The 16,801-nt window shown below is 39.6% G+C and overlaps 1 protein-coding gene across 4 annotated transcripts in view; it reads left to right on the top strand.

The window, feature by feature from the left end:
* CENPP (centromere protein P) overlaps nt 1-16,801 on the top strand; it is a 287,077-nt gene that overhangs the window by 53,981 nt on the left and 216,295 nt on the right. For all 4 annotated transcript variants that reach the window (XM_035301416.3, XM_035301394.3, XM_035301385.3 and 1 more), the window contains one exon: nt 12,178-12,274. In XM_035301416.3, coding sequence (XP_035157307.1) covers nt 12,178-12,274 — 97 coding nt within the window. The remainder of the gene's footprint in view (nt 1-12,177; nt 12,275-16,801) is intronic.

Below are 16,801 nucleotides of genomic sequence, written 5' to 3'. Positions count from 1 at the left end.
TTGTGAAAGATAGTTTTACTGGACATCAAATTTTTGGTTGGCAATTCTTTTCTTTCAGCTCTTTAAACGTCATTGCATTACCTTCTGGCCTCCATGGTTTCTGATAATAAATCAGATGTTAATCTTGTAATATTGAGTTTCAGGGGTTCAGGGTGCCCTCAGCTCCCCTGAGAGGACATTTCCAGGTTCTTGGTCTCCTGCCCTCTCAAGAATGAGAGAGGGGACTATGGCACAATGCGTAGTAGATGCCAGAATCAAAAGTGTTTGTAGAAAGTGATTTATTTAAAGAGAGAGAGAAAAATAGGACGAGAGAGAAAGAAACAGCTAACTCTCACACTGAGTGAGAGCATCCAGAAAGATGGAATCCAGGAGAGGAAAGCAGCTTCCACGACAGTGTTAGGGAATAGAGAGAGTTGGAGTTTAGGAGAAGACAGCCTTCCATGAGAAAGTGTGGAAGGGGACTCCAGAGGGAAAAACCAGTATAGAGAAAAACAGCTTTCATGAAGGGAGTGTTCGTTGAAGGGGATCCAAACGTGGAGTCCGAAGGGGTGTGGAAGAAGGGTACTTTTAACCTGAGAGGAACCCCCACCTTCTCTAAGACCACAGGCCAGTGAAAGGAGTTCCTTAGAACTTCTGCTGGAGTGATTGACTCTTAGTTTCTTCCTGAGCCCACAAAATTCAAACATAAACCGTTAAATCTCCTCGTGGGAGAGAGATGGGAGGGGGGCGTGGCACTAGGAAGTTCTTGCCCTTAAAAGTACGCCCCCTTGTGGACCTGGAAAGAGGACACATTCCCTCAATCTTACTGATGATTTCTGCCTGACAATGTATTTCTCTCTTGCCAGTCTCAGGATTCTCTCTCTTTGGAGCTCAACATATTTACTATAATGTGTTTTGATGTGAATCTCTTTGAGTTTATTTGCAGTTTATGCACTTCTTGGATCTGTATATTAACTTTTTATCCAGAGGAATTTGACCGTTATTTCTCAAGATATAATTTCAGTTCCCATTTTTCTCAGCTTTCCTTCTTTGACCTTCATTATATGTATGTTAGTACTTTTCTGGTTCTCACACAAGTCTCTTAGGCTCCATTTTTTATTTTTATTTTTTTCTTATCTTTCTTAGACTAGATAATTTCACTTGGCCTATATTCATTTTTCACTGATTCTTATGCACATTCAAATCTGCTGTTGAGTCCCTTTAGTGAATTTTTCATTTGTTGTACTTTTTAGTTCCAAAGTTTCTATTTCTTTTTTAAATAATTTCTCTCTTTATTGACATTCCCTGTTTGTTGCATGCCTTGTTCTCTTGGTTTTCTTGAGTTCTCTAAACACATTTAAGACAGGTGATTTGAAGTCATGGCCTAGTAATTTCACTAGTCATTCAACAAGGTAAGTTCCTGTTAACTCCTTTTTTTTTTTTCTATGACTGGGCCATATTTTCTTGCTTCTTTGCATGCTTAGTTTTTTGTTATTGTCATTAAATACTGTACATTTTGAGTATTATGATAGGCAAAAATGAAAAAAAAAGAAAAAATATATCATCTCCAGGTCTATGTATTTCATTTCCATATTGGGACACTACTTCAGTGCTTATCCAGGTCTTTTACAACCCTGCCTTAGTCTCATCCTTAGCCTAGAGATTAGCCAGAGGTTGAAGTTATGCTCCTCTCAGATCTCTTCTAAGCATGCATTCTGCCCTGAGCATTCATGTGGCTTCCTAGTTCCCTGATATACCCAAGCACTTTTTCCAAGACTTTATTCCCCAGAGATTCTCATTCCCCACCTTTTCTTCCCTTAGCTTTTGGCATATCTGTTGTTTGTCTCAAGTGTTCTTTTGCCCTTCACAGCAGCGACTTGTTAATTTGCCTTTTAGTATTTTTGAAAAACATCCCCTATGTAGTTAGGTGTTTATTGTGAAATGGGATTGTTGTCTGGGGTAATACCCAAGGTTTGTTGTCCCACGGCCACAGAAAACCAGGACATAAACACACCAGTACGAGGTTAAGAGTGGATATTTAATAGGCGGAAGAAGGAGAAATGCCGCTCTCTCCACAGAGAGGGGTCCCAAAGAAAGTGGACTGTGGCTTCCACAGTCAAATGCAGGTTTTACAGATGATTTTGAGGAGGCAGTGTCTGATTTACATAGGATACGAAAGATTGGTGGGACCAGGTGTCTCATTTGCATTGGATGTGGAGCTGACTGCCCCACCCTAATCTTTTATTATGCAGAAGGGTTCTCTACTGGGCCAGGCCAATAGCAAAAAAATATTATATATATATAAAACATATGTTACATGTGTATGTTACGTATATAATATATTTTTTGAGATGGAGTTTCACTCTTGTTGCCCAGGCCGGAGTGTAATGGCGCGATCTTGGCTCACTGCAACCTACGCCTCCAGGTTCAAGTGATTCTCCTGCCACAGCCTCCCAAGTAGCTGGGATTACAGGCATGCGCCACCACTCCTGACTAATTTTGTATTTTTAGTAGAAATGGGGTTTTCCATGTTGGTCAGGTTGGTCTCAAACTCCTGACCTCAGGTGATCTGCCTGCCTTGGCCTCCCAAAGTGCTGGATTATAGGCATGAGCCGCTGTGGTCAGCTATTGCCTGCTTTTTTACTGTACACGTGGTGACAAAGAAAAGGGAAGATGGAGGCTGGGCACAGTGGCTCACACCTGTAATCCCAGCATTTTGGGAGGCTGAGGTGGGTGGATCATTTGAGGTTAGGAGTTCAAGACCAGCCTGGCCAACATGGTGAAACCCATCTCTACTAAAAATACACAAAAATACACAAAAAAAATTAGCTAGGGATCATGGCATACTTTATCCTAGCTACTTTGGAGGCTGAGGCAGGAGAATCACTTGAACACAGGAAGCGGAGGTTGTGGTGAACCAAGATCGTGCCACTGCACTCCAGGCTGGGCAACAGAGTAAGACTTCATCTCAAAAAAAAAAAGGAGAAAGAAAGAAAAGAGGAGATGCATCCTTCATGTTTAACATACTTGGCTTCCAGGTGGTAGCCCTTTTTTCTTGGCACAGCTACTGGCATTTACCTGTGCAAGCTTCCATCTTTTGTTTGCAGCTCTATTTTTCAGGCTGCTCTCTGTTAGAAAATAAATTATTTTGGGGTGGCTCTTTATTGAAAGGGAAGCCTTGCTAAAGTCTTCTTTACCCTCACTATCTGCCTAAATAATTTTTTTCTTGCTCCTGTATCAATTGCAAGAAAGTTCTGACTTAGCTGAAACTAAGTGAGACCCCTTGAGTCCAAAGAATTCCTTGGAAATGAGGTCTCTTTTACTTGGAGACCACATCAAGACAAGAAAATTTCTTGGGAGCAAGATCCTTTCACTATTGTCAGGATTAGGTTCTTACGCTAGTAAAGTGGCATGCTATCTTTAAGAGTGTTACTGTGGCCAGGTAGGGAATGTGGCAGGGGTATGTTGAAATACTCCAAAACTCTCTTATCCTGTTTCAGTTGCCCTTTTCCTGGTTGTTTTCTCAGTCATAAGCTTTTTACTCTCTTCCCAAATTCCAATAAAAGTGATTCTGACAGCTATGCAGTAGTTTTCAGTGTTTCTGAGACAGGATGACCCCTACCCCTTCCTATTTTGCCATTTTTACTTTTGTTCTTATTGATGCATTTCTTTTCTTTTTTTTTCTGTATTTTTTTAAATTATTTTTTATCACATTTTTGGTTTTGGGGTACATGTGCAGAACATGCAAGACAGTTGCATAGGTACACACATGACAATGTGTTTTGCTACCTTTCTCCCCTTCACCCACATTTGGCATTTCTCCCCAGGCTATCCCTCCCCAGCTCCCCCCCCGGCCCTCCCCTTTTCCCCCCAGTAGACCCCAGTGTTTAGTACTCCCCTCCCTGTGTCCATGTGTTCTCATTTTTCATCATCCGCCTATGAGTGAGAATATGCGGTATTTCATTTTCTGTTCTTGGGTCAGTTTGCTGAGAATGATGTTCTCCAGATTCATCCATGTCCCTACAAACGACACGAACTCATCATTTCTGATTGCTGCATAATATTCCATGGTGTATATGTGCCACATTTTCCCAATCCAGTCTATCATCGATGGGCATTTGGGTTGGTCCAGGTCTTTGCTATTGTAAACAGTGCTGCAATGAACATTCGTGTGCATGTGTCCTTATAGTAGACCGATTTATAGTCCTTTAGATATATACCCAGTAATGGGATTGCTGGGTCAAATGGAATTTCTATTTCTAAGGCCTTGAGGAATCACCACACTGTCTTCCACAATGGTTGAACTAATTTACACTCCCACCAACAGTGTAAAAGTGTTCCTTTTTCTCCACATCCTCTCCAGCATCTGTTGTCTCCAGATTTTTTAATGATTGCCATTCTAACTCGCGTGAGATGGTATCTCAATGCGGTTTTGATTTGCATTTCTCTGATGACCAGTGATGATGTGCATTTTTTCATATGATTGTTGGCCTCATATATGTCTTCTTTCGTAAAGTGTCTGTTCATATCCTTTGCCCATTTATGAATGGGCTTGCTTGTTTTTCTCCTGTAAATCCGTTTGAGTTCTTTGTAAATTCTGGATATCAGCCCTTTGTCAGATGGGTAAACTGCAAAAATTGTTTCCCATTCTGTTGGTCGTCGATTCACTCTAGTGACTGTTTCTTTTGCTGTGCAGAAGCTGTGGAGTTTGATTAGGTCCCATTTGTCTATTTTGGCTTTTGTTGCCAATGCTTTTGGTGTTTTGTTCATGAAGTCCTTGCCTACTCCTATGTCCTGGATGGTTTTGGCTAGATTTCCTTCTAGGGTTTTTATGGTGCCAGGTCTTATGTTTAAGTCTTTAATCCATCTGGAGTTAATTTTAGTGTAAGGTGTCGGGAAGGGGTCCAGTTTCTGCTTTCTGCACATGGCTAGCCAGTTTTCCCAACACCATTTATTAAACAGGGAATCCTTTCCCCATTGCTTGTTTTTGTCAGGTTTATCAAAGATTGTATGGTTGTAGATATGTTGTGTTGTCTCCGATGCCTCTGCTTTGTTCCATTGGTCTATAACTCTGTTTTGGTACCAGTACCATGCTGTTTTGATTACTGTAGCCTTGTAGTATAGTTTGAAATCCGGTAGTGTGATGCCCCCTGGTGTGTTCTTTTTGCTTAGAATTGACTTGGCTATGCGGGCTCTCTTTTGGTTCCATATGAAGTTCATGATGGTTTTTTCCAGTTCTGTGAAGAAAGTCAATGGTAGCTTGATGGGGATAGCGTTGATTCTGTAAATTACTTTGGGCAGTATAGCCATTTTCACGATATTAATTCTTCCTAACCATGAACATGGAATGTTTCTCCATCTGTTTGTGTCCTCTCTTATTTCATTGAGCAGTGGTTTGTAGTTTTCCTTGAAGAGGTCCCTTACTTTCCTTGTGAGTTGTATTCCTAGGTATTTTATTCTTTTTGTAGCAATTGTGAATGGCAGTTCGTTCTTGATTTGGCTTTCTTTAAGTCTGTTATTGGTGTAGAGGAATGCTTGTGACTTTTGCACATTGATTTTATATCCTGAGACTTTGCTGAAGTTGCTTATCAGTTTCAGGAGTTTTTGGGCTGAGGTGACGGTGTCTTCTAGGTATACTATCATGTCATCTGCAAATAGAGACAATTTGGCTTCCACCTTTCCTATTTGAATACCCTTTATTTCTTTTTCTTGCCTGATTGCTCTGGCTAGAACTTCCAGTACTATATTGAATAGGGGTGGTGAAAGAGGGCATCCTTGTCTAGTGCCGGATTTCAAAGGGAATGCTTCCAGTTTTTGCCCATTCAGTATGATATTGGCTGTTCGTTTGTCGTAAATAGCTTTTATTACTTTGAGATACGTTCCATCGATACCGAGTTTATTGAGGGTTTTTAGCATAAAGGGCTGCTGAATTTTGTTAAATGCCTTCTCTGCGTCAATTGAGATAATCATGTGGTTTTTGTTTTTGGTTCTGTTTATGTGGTGAATTACATTGATAGACTTGTGTTTGTTGAACAAGCCTTGCATCTCCGGATTGAATCCTACTTGATCATGATGGATAAGTTTTTTGATTTGCTGTTGCAATTGCCTTGCCAATATTTCATTGAAGATTTTTGCATCTATGTTCATCATGGATATTGGCCTGAAGTTTTCTTTTCTTGTTGGGTCTCTGCCGGGTTTTGGTATCAGGATGATGTTGGTCTCATAAAATGATTTGGGAAGGATTCCCTCTTTTTGGATTATTTGGAATAGTTTCAGAAGGAATGGTACTAGCTCCTCTTTGTGTGTCTGGTAGAATTTGGCTGTGAACCCATCTGGACCTGGGCTTTTTTTGTGTGGTAGGCTCTTAATTGCTGCCTCGACTTCTGACCTTGTTATTGGTCTATTCATAGTTTCAGCTTCCTCCTGGTTTAGGCTTGGGAGGACACAGGAGTCCAGGAATTTATCCATTTCTTCCAGGTTTACTAGTTTATGTGCATAGAGTTGTTTTTAATATTCTCTGATGATGGTTTGAATTTCTGTGGAATCTGTGGTGATTTCCCCTTTATCATTTTTTATTGCATCTATTTGGTTGTTCTCTCTTTTCTTTTTAATCAATTTGGCTAGTGGTCTGTCTATTTTGTTGATCTTTTCAAAAACCAGCTCTTGGATTTATTGATTTTTTGAAGGGTTTTTCATGTCTCAATCTCCTTCAGTTCAGCTCTGATCTTAGTTATTTCTTGTCTTCTGCTAGGTTTTGAGTTTTTTTGATCTTGCTCCTCTAGCTCTTTCAATTTTGACGATAGGGTGTCAATTTTGGATCTCTCCATTCTCCTCATAAAGGCACTTATTGGTATATATTTTCCTCTAGAGACTGCTTTACATGTGTCCCAGAGGTTCTGGCATGTTGTGTCTTCGTTCTCACTGGTTTCGAAGAACTTCTTTATTTCTATCTTCATTTCATTGTTTATCCAGTCAACATTCAAGAGCCAGTTGTTCACTTTCCATGAAGGTGTGCAGTTCTGGGTTGGTTTCTGAATTCTGAGTTCTAACTTGATTGCACTATGGTCTGAGAGACTGTTTGTTATGATTTCAGTTGTTTTGCATTTGCTGAGGAGTGCTTTACTTCCAATTATGTAGTCAATTTTAGAGTAGGTGTGATATGGTGCTAAGAAGAATGTATAATCTGTGGATTTGGGGTGGAGAGTTTTTAGATGTGTATCAGGTTTGCTTGTTCCAGGTCTGAGTTCAAGCCCTGGATATCCTTGTTGATTTTCTGTCTGGTTGATCTGTCTAATATTGATAGTGGAGTGTTAAAGTCTCCCACTATTATTGTGTGGGAGTCTAAGTCTCTTTGTAAGTCATTAAGAACTTGCCTTATGTATCTGGGTGCTCCTGTATTGGGTCCATATATGTTTAGGATCGTTAGCTCTTCTTGTTGTATCGATCCTTTTACCATTATGTAATGGCCTTCTTTGTCTCTTTTGGTCTTTGTTGCTTTAAAGTCTATTTTATCAGAGATGAGAATTGCAACTCCTGCTTTTTTTTACTCTCCATTTGCTTTGTAAATCTTCCTCCATCCCTTTATTTTGAGCCTTTGTGTATCCTTGCATGTGAGATGGGTTTCCTGGATACAGCACACTGATGGGTTTTGGTTTTTTATCCAATTTGCGAGTCTATGTCTTCTAGACTAATTGGTGCATTTAGTCCATTTAAATTTAGGGTTAATATTGTTGTGTTTGCATTCGATACTGCCATTTTGAGGCTAGCTGGCTGTTTTGCCCGTTAGTTGATATAGATTCTTCATTATGTTGATGCTCTTTAGCATTTAGTGTGATTTTGGAATGGCTGGTACTGGTTGTTCCTTTCTATGTGTAGTGCCTCTTTCAGGAGCTCTTGTAAAGCAGGCCTGGTGGTGACAAACTCTGAATACTTGCTTGTTCACAAAGGATTTTATTTTTTTTTTTTCACTTATGCAGCTCAGTTTGGTTGGATATGAAATTCTTGGTTGAAAGTTCTTTTCTTTAAGGATGTTGAAAATTGGCCCCACTCTCTTCTGGCTTGTAGAGTTTCTGCCGAGAGATCTGCTGTGAGTCTGATGGGCTTCCCTTTGTGGGTGACCCGACCTTTCTCTCTGGCTGCCCTTTGTATTTTCTCCTTCATTTCAAACCTGGTGAATCTGACGATTATGTGCCTTGGGGTTGCTCTTCTTGCGGAATATGTTTGTGGTGTTCTCTGTATTTCCTGCATTTGAGTGTTGGCCTGTCTTGCTAGGTGGCGGAAATTTTCCTGGATAATATCCTGAAGAGTATTTTCCAGCTTGGATGTATTCTCTTTGTCACATTCTGGTATGCCTATCAAACGTAGGTTAGGTCTCTTCACATAGTCCCACATTTCTTGGAGACTTTGTTCATTCCTTTTTGTGCTTTTTTCTCTGATCTTGATTTCTCATTTTATTTCATTGAGTTGATCTTCGACTTCTGATATTCTTTCTTGTGCTTGGTCAATTTGGCTGTTGAAACTTGTGCATGCTTTGCAAAGTTCTCGTATTGTGTTTTTCAGCTCCTTCAATTCATTCGTATTCCTCTCTAAGTTATCCATTCTTGTTATCATTTCCTCGAATCTTTTTTCAAGGTTCTTAGTTTCTTTGCATTGATTTAAAACATGTTCTTTTAGCTCACAAATGTTTTTCATTATCCACTTTCTGAAGTCTAATTTCATCATGTTGTCACAGTCATTCTCCGTCCAACTTAGTTCCCTTGCTGGTGAGGAGTTTTGGTCCTTTGTAGGAGGCGAGGTGTTCTGGTTTCGGGTGTTTTCCTCCTTTTTGCGCTGGTTTCTTCCCATCTTTGTGGATTTATCCACCTGTCGTCTGAGTAGTTGCTGACTTTTCAATTGGGTCCCTGAGTGGACACCCAGATTGTTGATGATGAAGTATTTCTGTTACTTGGTTTTCCTTCTACCAGTCTAGCCCCTCCACTGTATGACTGCTGAGGTCCACTCCAGGCCCTGCTTGTCTGGGGTGCACCTATAGCAGCTGCGGAACAGTGAGGGATGCTACCAGTTTTTTTTTCTGGTATGTTTGTCCCAGAATGATGCCTGCCGAATGCCAGTCTTCTGGATATAGAGGGGTCAGGAAGCTGCTTGAGGAGACAGTCTGTACTTTATAGGAGCTCAAGTGCTGAGCTGTGAGCTCTGTTGTTCATTCAGGACTGTTAGGCTGCTATGTTTAATTCTGCTGCAGCAGAACTCATCAAAGAAAAACCCTTTTTTTCTCAGATGCTCTGCCTCGGGTGGTTGGGGTTTCTTTATGAGTGTCCGTTGCGCTGTCCTGCCCAGCTAGGAGGCAGTCTAGGCACTATTTGCCTGCTGCTGCGGTCTCCACCCTGCTGCCACGGGCTACGCCCTGGGTCAGAGTCTCTCTGTTGTGGCGGGTTGCCTTGGCAACGGCAGGCTGCGTCAGCAATGGGCGTGTACCTCAGTAGGGGCAGGTTGCCTCGGTAATGGCGGACACCCCTCCCCCACCTAGCTGTACCATCCTGGGTTCAGCTGTGCCCTCAGTGAGACTCTCCACCGGAGCTTTTGGAATCGTTGTTTTGTTTGTCCCACTGCGCTGGCCCAAATGCTGTTTCCCTGGAATCTCCTGTCCTGGCTCACTGTCCAAGTCCCATTCAATCAGATGGATATGCCAATCTGCCCTCTCAAGTCTCAGATTGCCGGTTCAACAGGGCACCTGGACCCATGCACTTTGTGCGGAGCACTGTGGAGTGCCACTGCACTGTAGCACCGGCCACTGGCTGCACCAGCCAAAACCTCTTCGCTGGTGCCCCGCGTCTCTTTTATACCTGGGAATTTTCCCGTTCTGTGGGCAACAAAGATCCGTCTGGAAATGCGGCCCGGACTCACCTTCCACGCGTTCACCGAGAGCTTCAATCCTGGGTTGTGTGCACCATCTTGAGTCCGTCCCTATTGATGCATTTCTAATTCAAAAGCGCACCCTAGCTCAGTTTATAGTCTGTAGTTCAGTATCTTATTGTGGTCTCCCCTACTCATGTACTACCCAAGGCCAGTGTGAATTTTGGAAATTATTACACACTATAATTCAGTTCTCAGTATTTTTTTCTGTGTTGATTCTAGTTCTTCTTATATCTGGGTTATTTAGAACTTCATAAACCGATGTAAAAGATTCTCTTCTGAAGACTCCTCCTCTCTGATTCTCCCTTATCTCTTCTTGGGATCACTTAAGTGCAGAGTGTGGAAAGTTAACAGAGCATCCCACTGTGTGTGCAGCTACCATGCTGGTTGAGAACAGGAATGGCATCCTTTCTTTGCTTATGTTTGCTTGGTGTCAGGTGAGGTCTCTGCTTTGCCTGCTTTTGCTTATTGTTGGCGGTGATAGTTGACAGGCTTCACACCTCAGCCTCTGTGGCTAAAGTGTCTGATTTGGAGCGAAAGGGGTATAGCTTCTCTTTGGCACTAGGGCTCCCTTCTGCCAGTCCTGTTTCTTCTCATCTTGCATGATCTTCATTGGCCTAGAGGGAATGGTTTTCCTGAGGCCTTTTGGGTTGTTGTTGTTAATGTACCGCATGCTGCTCCTTTGTGCAGACTGGGATATACAGGAGGCAAAAATAAATCCCAAGGAATTCATTTTCAGGTCCTCGCTTGATTCCTGAAGACTCTACCTGTTCTTTTTTCTTTCCACATTTCAGAGTTTCTGATGTTTGCTTTATGTGTTATGGCCATGGTTTTAAATTGTATTTAATGGAAGCATTGGGGTGGAATATGCTTATTTCTATCATGACTAGTACAAGAACTCAACTCCCACAATCATTTATCAAATGAATAATTAAATGATAGATGGTTCTTGCTTTCAAGTTACTTGTGTTTGTAGCTTACATTATTAAAATAGGTGTAATATTAAGAGAATTAAGACTCATTCCTGTGAGAGCTCTCAGGGAAAGGAATGCAATTATTTCTAGCTGTTAGGGAATGGTATATGTGGTGTGGTGGTGTGGTGATTGTTCTGACAATGGTTCTCTGTCACCAACTGGATGTCCTGCAGCTCAGTTCAATTCTCACACTAACACCCCACAGGTTATAGGCAGAGGTCTCCATCAAGAGTGTCTTCACTTCACACACCAGCTGCAAGTGTCAAGGTCCACCTGCAGTTATGACCAACTGGTTATAAATTCTGGAGTTCCCACAAATCTCTCAGGTTTAATAATTTGCTAGAACCACTCACAGAACTTACTGAAAACACTATACTTATAATTACCATTTTATTATGAAGGATAGAACCCAGACACAGCTAAATGGAAGTAATGCATAGATGAAGGTTTGGGTGCTGGGGAGACAGAGATTCCTTGTGAAATCCAGGCACGTTATCCTCCCAGTCAGTACCTCAGTGTATTCACCAACCAGGAAGCTCTGCTGTGTTCCTTGTTAGCCCTCTAATGTGTTTGGTTTTCCTGGTGAACAGCCCCCAGTCTGCAATATGTAGGAGCCACTGTGAGGCATCTCATTAGCATAACAAAGATACATCTGTCACTCAGGAAGTTCCAAAAGTTGTAAAGCACCCTGCCAGAAGACTTTTGTATTGTCTATTCTTCATTATTCTTTGTTATACTGTAGTCATCAAATAAGATTTCAGGGAACGTGGCATTTGAGTGATTTGAATGATAGATTTAAACATTTGAAAATGGGAAAGTGGGCCTGAGTGGTGGCTCACACCTATAATCCCAGTGGGTGGATCAGGAGGTCAAAAGATCGAGACCATCCTGGTCAACAAGGTGAAACCCCATCTCTACTAAAACTGCAAAAATTAGCTGGGCATGGTGTTGTGCGCCTGTAGTCCCAGCTACTCAGGAGGCTGAGGCAGGAGAATTGCTTGAACCCGGAAGGCGGAGGTTGAGGTGAGCCGAGATTGTGCCATTGCACTCCAGTCTGGGTAACAACAGCGAAACTCCGTCTCAAAAAAAAAAAAAAGAAAAAGAAAATGGGGAAGTGACATTCTAGGCTGAAAAGGTAGAAGTAGCAGTCACACTGGAGGAACACACAGGAATGCAGGAATTGATATGTAGAACTACGTCCAAGTAGTTTTTTGTTTTAGTATGGGATACATGAAAAGGAAAAATAAATAAAGCTAGATTTGTTCTATCATTTAATGATGTTTATTAATCAGAGAATCATTTATTCCTACAGAGCAGAAGAGAGAAAAGATCTGTTTATGTTTTTCCGAAGCCTGCATTTTTTTGTGGAGTGGTTTGAATATCGTAAGCACGCATTTAAACATTTCAAGGTAAAGTCTAAAGTCTTTGAATTTAAACATATATGGAAGATAAAGCTGATATTAATTGAGAATTCATCCATAACATTCTTTTCTTAAAAGCTTTCAAACAATTGAAAATATTGTCATTGACTTTTGGGATTTGCAATTATTTGGAATAAGTGGAGGAGGATTACTTCTGTATAGATAAGTGAATGGTTTATATGGTAGAATGTCCTGAAAGAAGTGTGGTTACATTCAAATTTATTTAAAATGCACGTTGTGAAAAATCATCCTTTTAAGAGTACTTGAAGTAAAACAACAAATGTTAATAAAGAATATCATCACAGCAGGCTTATCATGTAGTGGTAGACGGCTAACTGCTTGAGCCAGACTCTGTGTTTTCAGCTTCTCAATTGTACATTTTGAGTTTAAATATCAAAGGCTGATTCTTGTGAAATAATGCTTTCTAAAGTCTGATATGGGTACTTTATAATACTTCTTTTTATTTCCTTTCTTTGTTTTCGGGCATAACTGCAATTATGTTTGGTTGTACTGTCATACCTCAAGTCCTACTCATTTGGATAGCATCAAATTAGTGACAGCATTAATCCACACAGAAACCAGTTATGAAAGTCAACTTAAATACTATTTCAAGGTTCATATTCCTTCAAAAGCCTAACCAGGTCATGACTTTGTTTTTAGGATTTATACTAACTTTCCTTTATTTGGGGTTCTATTGTTTATTATTATTATTTATTCTATTTGGTTGAGCTAATAAAATCTGTCAGGTGTAGGATTTTTTCCAAAAAGAAACCTGGGCAGTTCTGTACTACAGTACCTTGAGGCAGTCTCATGATTTTGTTATATTTTATCATAGGTAGTCTTGTGCCAGAAAAATTAAATATTTCTGCTTCACAAGTGGTAAAATACAATAATGACTGTGGAGTGTGCTGGCAGTTATGATAATAAATGAATCACCTAATGTTGCCGTTTCCTTATGCATTTGAATGGGTGATGGAAAATGAGATCACTAGTCTCTATTTCCAAAGGTGATTTGACTCTAGGTGCCTTCCAGGCAGTTAGGAAAGTATAATTTGTGTATTTTTCCTATGGAGGGTAGAGAGCTTCTAGGGAGCTGGTCTTTGTTAGTTATAACATTACACCAGGATGGAAAAAACCAATCACATTGTTCTGTAATCATCACCACTATCCTTCTCCAGAAGTTTTTCATCATCTAAAACTGAAACATACCCATTAAACATTAACTCCTGATTCCTGCCTTCTCTTAGCGCTTGCTACCACTGTTCTGCTTTCTCTTTCTATGAATTTGACTATTCTAGGTGCCTCATATATGTAGAGTGTCCTTTTTGTCTGACTTATTTCACTTAGCATAATGTCCTCAAAATTTATCCATGTTGTAGCATGTGTCAGATTTCCCCTTTTTTTTTTTTTTTTTTGAGACAGGGTCTCACTCTGTTGCCCAGGCTGGAGTGCAATGGTTCAGTCACGGCTCATGGCAACTTTGTCCCTGGCTCAGGTGATCCTCCCACCTTAGCCTCCCAGGTAGCTGGGCCTACAGGCACACACTACCATGTCAGCTAAGTTTTGTATTTTTTGTAGAGATGCGGTTTTTGCCCTGTTGCCCAGGCTGGTCTTGAACTACTGGGCTCAAGCAATTCACCTACCTTGGCCTCTCAAGCCCCACTGCCCACCCCATGCCTTTTTTTGAGGCTGGATCATATTCCATTAAATGTATATACATTTTGTTTATCCATTCATTTGTTGGTGGACACTGGTTGTTTTTACTTTTGGCTATTTTGAATTATCCTGCTGTGAACATTAGTGTACTGTTACCTGTTTGCATCCCTCTCAATTCTTTTAAGTGTAATTGTATATCTGGAAATAGAGTTGCGGGGTCATATGGTAATTCTGTTTTTAATTATTTGAAGAACGTCATAGTCTTTTCCATAGTGCTTGTATCATTTTATGCCAGCAAAGCACAAGTACTTCAATTTCTCTACAACTACTTTAATAGTTGTTATTTTCTGCTTTTTGGGGGCGCGATGGGCTGTAGTCAACCTGATGTGTAGGAAGTGATATCTCACTGTGGTTTTGATTTGCACCTTCCTAATGATTAGTGATGTTAAACATATTTTTATGTGTTGCTTGGCCATTTGTATATCGTTGAGGAAATGTCTCTGTAAGTCCTTGGCCCATTTTTGAATTGGTTTGTTTTTTTGGTTGAATTGTAGAGTTTTTAAAATATATTCTGGATATTAACTTCTTATCAAATATGTGATTTCAAAATACTTCCTGTGGGTTGTCTTTTGACTCTTGATAGTGTCCTTTGATGAGCAGAAGTTTTTAACTTTTAAAATTTATTTTTCATTAATTTTTAATCAACAAAATAGTTATTTTACATATTCATGGGTACATAGTGATAATTCAATGTATATAATGTATAGTGATCAGATCAGGGTAATTAGCATTTCCATCAGCTCAAATATTTATCATTTCTTGATGTTGGGAACAATTAGGATTTTCTAGCTATTTGAAACTATATATTATCTTTAACTATGGTTGTCTTACAATGGTATAGAACTTATTCCTCCTATCTAGCTGTAATTTTGTTACCTTTAACAAATCTGTCTCAAAAATTTTAAATTTTGCTGGAGACCCGTTTATTTTTTTTTTTAACCTGTGTTTTTGGTGTCAATTCCAAGAAATTCCATGCCGAATTCAATTTCATAAAAGTTTTCCTCTAAGAGTTTTATAATTAGCTCTTAAGTTTATGTCTTTGAGTTCATTTTTTAATATTATATAAGGTAGGGGTCCAACTTTATCCTTTTGTATATGGATATCCAGCTTTCCCAGCACCACTGCTGAAGAGACGCGTTCTCCACTGAATGGTCTTTGTACTTTTGTTGGAAAGCATCTGATCCTATTTGCAAGGGTTTATTTCTGGGCTGTTTAATGTATTCTATTGGTCTCTATGTCTGTACTTAAACTAGTATCATACTGTTTTCCCCCTCCCCTCCTCTTTCCTCCTCTCCCCTCCCCTCCCTTCATTTTCTTTTCTTTTCTTTTCTTCTTGAGATGAAATCTTGTTCTGTTGTGCAAGCTAGAGTGCAGTGGTGCAATCTTGGCTCACTGCAACCTCTGCCTCCTGGCTGAGCGATTCTTCTGCCTGAGTGATTCTCCTGCCTCAGTCTCCCAGTAGCTGGGATTACAGGCGCCCGCCACCACATCCAGCTAATTTTTTTGAATTTTTGGTAGAGACGGGGTTTCACCATGTTGGCCAGGCTGGTCTTGAACTCCTGACCTCAAGTGATTTACCCGCCTCAGCCTCGCAAAGTGGTAGGATTATAGGCATGAGCCACTGCACTCAGCTACATACTGTTTTCATTACTGTATCTGTTGTAAATTTGAAGTTAGGAAATGTGAGTTTTCTATCTTTATTCTTCTTTTCAAGATTCTTCGGTGTATTTGGAGGTGTTTTGAAGTTCCATATGAATTTTAAGGTGAATTTTTTTATTTGTGTGAAAGCATTATTGAGATTTAGATGGCAGCTGTGTTCAGTCTGCATATTGTATTGGGTAGTATTGTTGTCTTAACAACATTAAAGCTTCCCATCCATAAACATAAGATATCTTTCCATTTATGTAGATCTTTAGTTTCTTTCAGCAATGTTAGTAAGAAGTAAATTATTTAAAAGTTTAAAACCTCTATTTCTTTAATTATTAGTGTTAAGAATGAAACATTATTAATATAATGGAGACAGCATATTTTTACATTCACTAATTATTTCCTCTGATATCTTTTGGATCTTTGTGGTATAATTTATATTGTTTATTTTGTTTGTGATTTAAGGTTGTGTCTGTGAAGGTGTAAGGTATGCATGTTTATATCCTCTTATCTAGAAATCCCCCCCAAAAAAAGAAATCCCCAAATTATTTCTTTAATTCTATAATTCATATCTTTTACCAATCCTCTTTCTCCCTTATCATCGTCTTATCTAAAACTACTGACTTTTGTATTTTTTCTTAATTTGAGAGTATTTTATGGTGTTTTCCTCCATAGGTTTTATCATAAAAAGAATATAGAAATACATTGTTTTTCTGAACACTAGAAAGATGACAGGCATTCAAGATTATGATAGTTTAAAGATTCAATTTTTCCAAATAAAACAGAACCTTTCTATTTAATGGATTTTATTTTGCAATATTTATTGTATATTCAATTCAAATGTGCTCACTATTGTGCTAGCACTTTGAAAGTATAAAGTATAAAGCTGCATTTAGTGCTTGTAGTGAGCTTTAAGTCACAGGAAAATGAGGCATGCACACAAAATAATGAGAAAACATTATAATAATTATGATCATTAGTTATCAAAATAAGTGAATGAGCTAATAATCATTGTTAGAATAGTAATTGTGGTCTTAGATCTCAGATGCTTTAATCAAAAATTTTATCTTGAGGTCAGCTTTGACAAACAAGGGGATAGTTGAAAAACATGTGACATCATTGTAGGTAGGGAAAAAAACAGAAGCAAATGCT

Source organism: Callithrix jacchus, chromosome 1, assembly GCF_049354715.1.
Source record: "Callithrix jacchus isolate 240 chromosome 1, calJac240_pri, whole genome shotgun sequence".
In the NCBI taxonomy this organism is placed as follows: Eukaryota; Metazoa; Chordata; class Mammalia; order Primates; family Cebidae; genus Callithrix; species Callithrix jacchus.
This window is presented reverse-complemented; position numbering and strand designations above follow the sequence as displayed.